Here is a 4,477-nt window from a genome sequence, read left to right on the forward strand (position 1 = left end):
TTCGTATAAACAAAATTCTGAATGGGTAATATAAATTCTCATGCCATTTTATCATGCCACTCAATGTGTGTATCTCTCTGATTTTTATTTATTTATTTATTTGTAAATTTATTTGTAGATTTTTTAACCCCCTTTTGCATAGCTAAAGAGGCAAGTCCTCTCGATCTAAGAAAAGATTAAGCAATGGATTAACCTCATTCTTCCCATAAAAACGAACAATTATCCATTCCAAGTTTACATCTTACAGCAGTCTCATACTCTCAACTTATTCAACGATGGTAGCAACGGCAAATTAGAACAGCAAAGCACCCAACTCCAAATCAAAACCCTAAAATTAACAACACCTTGAAGCCTTCACTGGAACAACATCCTCTTCATCGTCGTCTTCCGGAGTAAAGTCGGTCTCATGTGCAGGTCATGCCCTAATTTCATCGACGCCGAAACCCCATCGTCACGACACTGCTCGACGACGACGACAACGACGACGACGACGGTTGTGTACAAATGGGATGCATCAGTGCAAAAAGAGAACAACACACCCCCTAAAAACAAACAAACAGTTCCTGTAGTGAGTGAGAATCTGTCCACTAGAATGCCAAACCCTACTGAGGATGAAGATGGTGCCAAAGATCGTAGCAAGGAGTTAGAATCCATGCGTGCTGGCGAGAAGAGGAGCAGTCGCCATATACCAATGGCCATATCGACGCAGACGCTGGATCCCGAGACTGTAGAACCGTTTCTGGAAAGTGCAACAGCAAGCGCCGATGCATGGTCCATTGTGACCCTGGTGAGACTATGTTGTGGAGCGAGGGGGAAGAAGACGATGAAGAAAGAATGCATGGACTAGTCATGGATATTGGCATACACGTGGTTTTATGGGGAAAAGTTTCAACACAAGCGCTTAAGATTGACAGTATATTTTTTGTTTTTTTATTTATTTTTATTTTGTCGATTTTGTATACAGTGTGCGGAGCCTTGGGAGAAAGGCCGGCACAGTCAGGCTCACGCCAAGAATGGAGCTCTCATCAATCGCCTGTGGGTTATGTACAGAGGATGGGAGGCTGCCGGATATGGCGTTCGTCCCCAATCCGCTTCCGCTTCTAGACGTGTATCGGAATAAGGGGGCCGATCATCTGGTGAACCTGTTTGAATCCAACGCGGCCTGAAATCTATTAAAAGCTCATTCATTACCCATCGTCACGCAGTGGGTAGGGCATAAACCTCTACCCAAATTCTAACGCATTGCTCTTGGGGTACAAGAAGAAGAAGAGAGACGCTGTTGACGACGCTGCGACGAGTTGTGGCAGTCGATGGGGATTCCCACAGTAAAGAGTACCGCCCGTGCGTCGCAGATGATCCTCCCCGTGAATTAGATCTCTCGAAAGAACCATTGCACACGCTCGAATGCCATTGCATTCCATGACATTTTGTATGAATTTCTTCAATAAGGAGCATGACCTGATTCCATGGCCATAGTAGAGCGCACAACCTGTACCAAGCTCTACAATAGGAATGGGAAAGTAGAAGAAGAAGCAGAAACAAGAAAAAAATAAAACCTCGAAGATTGCATCACAATTCTGGTGGCAATTCTGATCAAAGTGATGCACCGTCGGGCGGGAATGTGAGACTGGGGCTCAACACCGTGAAAGCTCAAGAGTAGGTGGACCTGGGAAGATCCGAGTCCGGGTAATCGAAGGGATCATCCAAAGCAGCAGCGCTGGGTGAGAACTGGCCACCGAATCCAAACATGCTTCCAAGGCCATATCCCGATACCAACCCGGGGCTGGAAAGACTGAACGGAGAAAGGAATTTAAGCGGCGAAGGACCACCAAACCTTGATAGCTCTGAGGAGAGGTTAGCGTTAGGGAGGTGGTTTGCGTTGTGAGGCTGCACCATCGTTGACATACTATTCATCTCGTCCCTCGCAGCATCCCCTCCGCTCCCTCCTCCCGTCATGCTCTGCCCCAAGTGCCGCAGTGCCGCACTCCCGGGGCTCTCCACAGGATTCAAAATGTTGGCCCAGATTTGATCGCGCGGGGTGAGCACAGGGAGAGGTGAGAAAGACAAGGGGGGAACTGGGAAGTTGGGTGGTCTGTGGTAGGCGGCCTGGTTTGGATTGGTGAAGGATGGCGGCATTGAGTTAAACCTTCCAATCCTTGGTCCAGGATTGAATTCACTTAGATTTTGATGTTGAGAAGACTGCTGATGTCCGGTAGGATACGAGAACACTGGTCGCAATGGCGGGGGTGCGAGGTTCTGAAGCCTCGGGTTCAGTGGTTTTGGAGTCAGTATTGTGCTGGGTTCTGGAGATGACGTCCCCGTCAGCTGCTGCACAAGAGAGCGGAACTCGGCGGGTTCTGTCTTGTACACTTGCGGTGCAGGCCGCGGCTGCGTCACAGCTCGACGCAAATTCTTATTTATCTTGGTCGATGATCGACTGACCGAGAGCGCTGAACCACTCTTCCCTCTTCCCCCTTCTGGATCCGATACATCCATCGGCGCAGCCATAGCTCCTGTGTACGTGATCAGCCTACTCGGCATGGGACTTCGTGTGCTAAACAAATGTCGAAAAATCACCCTCACTCTCTAAGCGATAGTATGTTTCTCACGGAAGTCCTTGGACTGCGCTTCTTCGTCTCGCCGAACCCCAAAATCGTAAATCCCACTGAGCTATCCCAAGGTCAACGCCGCATACAGGCTCGTAAACACCGCCGCACTAATGCGGCCTTTGCGAACGAAGGCGAATGACCAATTTCAGCTGAGAACTAGAGTTCGTCTCTCTGCAAACATGATTAAGACCCTAAAGAATGTGAATTCATGAAGCGAATGTCTAAGGATAATAAGTGGTAATCTCTTGTCTGAGGACCTGCTGATTTCCCTCTCAAAACAAGGAGGGATTGTATACGAACCAAATCTGTTGCACACGATTCCCGTGCACGCACAACAATACAAAGAGGAGAAAAAGCTGCGGCGAGGCCCGAAATTGACTAAGGAATTACAAATTGTTATCTTCCTAGTTTGAGGAACACGACACAAAATAAGTCGAGAAAGTTTATGAAGTAGAATGTGGTGAGGAAGAAACAACCTCGAGAGCTGGATTCCCCACGCTGCACTGGACTGAGGAGGGAGAAGATGGAGAATCACACCTAGCAACATACAGACAATTACCCAAGTCTTTTTATTTGCGCAATACTCAAAGAACACCAATCGCTTATAAAGTGAACTCTTGGGAGAAGACGCTGCAGCATCAGGACGCAATCTTTCAGGCTAAAGCACGCGCCTGTCATGTGGCAAGAGCAAATTCCATTGTCAACGACAGCCACGTTCCCATTCTCTCCTGCAGACGTTGATTCTTACACATGAAGCGCTCGAACGCTCAAGAGTTCGCCGGAGCAGCGACAGCACATGTCCTACAACTTCCTCCAGCGCAACAGCTGCTAAGAGCTTCAACGAATTATCCCTTACAACCCAAATTCCCACCCCTAGAGAAAAAAAGTCACCACGCGCGCAAGAGAGTAAAGGAGAGCGACCTGGATAGCGAGAGAGAGAGAGAGTGTGTGCCGTATTTACTCCACCCAAGGAATGAAGACGGAACCGACAGCTTCGAGCTCAAAACGACCTCAAAATCAAGCGCATCAGCCAAACGCTAACGCAGTCGTCGCATCTCAATCACAACCCGTTATGGGGGCGACTAAACCCCTTCAGTGCCGCGTGTCGGGAACACTTCTAGAGGTTCCGCGGGTATACGGCTCTGGCTAATCTACTTCCCCCGAATTCCTACCCCGTCCCTAGCCTAAGCAGCAGACCGCACACTGACACAGGCGCGCGCCTTAGCGGCGACCAACTCAGCGCAGCTCCCAGTTCCTACAGGAGGACTCCCAATTCCGATGGGAGCAGCGGCAGCAAGGAAGGCGCGTTGTGGCAGCAGCTCACTGCAGCTCGGAGGGTTCATCTCACGAAGAATGAAGCGCCAGGCGGGGACGACGACGATGATGATTGTTGCCCCTCCGATCCCGAATCGCCCCATTCCATCGTGGCTCGTTGTTAGTTCCGCTGAACCCAAATTCACGACGACGACGACGTCGCCCCTTTTGGCTTTGCTTGGACGCGCTCGCGGGCCCCCTCTCCCCCTTCACAGACGTGAATGAGCCCCGGAAGCATCCGGCCTTTGCCTCCCGGGCAGGATCTCGGGCAGGCACCACACGCTTCCACTCCAAGCTGCCCGTACCTCCTGTTCTGTATTCTGTATTCTAATCCTAGCTCGTACGCTTTGTCTCCGCGGTCATTGTGTACGCCCGATATCCGCTTGGACGAGGGTTCGATCACCTCTAACATCCGGATTAGGGTTTCCTCATTCCTTGAGATTTGCGTCTTGATTTATAAGATTATTATTAGCATCGGTGATATAACAGACTAATTAGAATGTGGGGCACTGAATGCTCTTGAATATGCGTATATTTGATGCTGCAAAGGGATA

The 4,477-nt window shown here is 49.6% G+C and overlaps 1 protein-coding gene across 1 annotated transcript; it reads right to left on the minus strand.

The window, feature by feature from the left end:
- Positions 1-907: 907 nt before the first annotated feature.
- Positions 908-4,062, minus strand: LOC112285105 (uncharacterized). Its single transcript, XM_024525637.2, has one exon. The coding sequence runs from the start codon at positions 2,539-2,541 to the stop codon at positions 1,651-1,653; it is 891 nt and encodes a 296-aa protein (XP_024381405.1). The 5' UTR covers positions 2,542-4,062; the 3' UTR covers positions 908-1,650.
- Between the last annotated feature and the right edge of the window lie 415 nt (positions 4,063-4,477).

The sequence above is a fragment of the Physcomitrium patens genome, chromosome 7 (assembly GCF_059467195.1).
Source record: "Physcomitrium patens ecotype Gransden chromosome 7, ASM5946719v1, whole genome shotgun sequence".
NCBI classification, from domain to species: Eukaryota; Viridiplantae; Streptophyta; class Bryopsida; order Funariales; family Funariaceae; genus Physcomitrium; species Physcomitrium patens.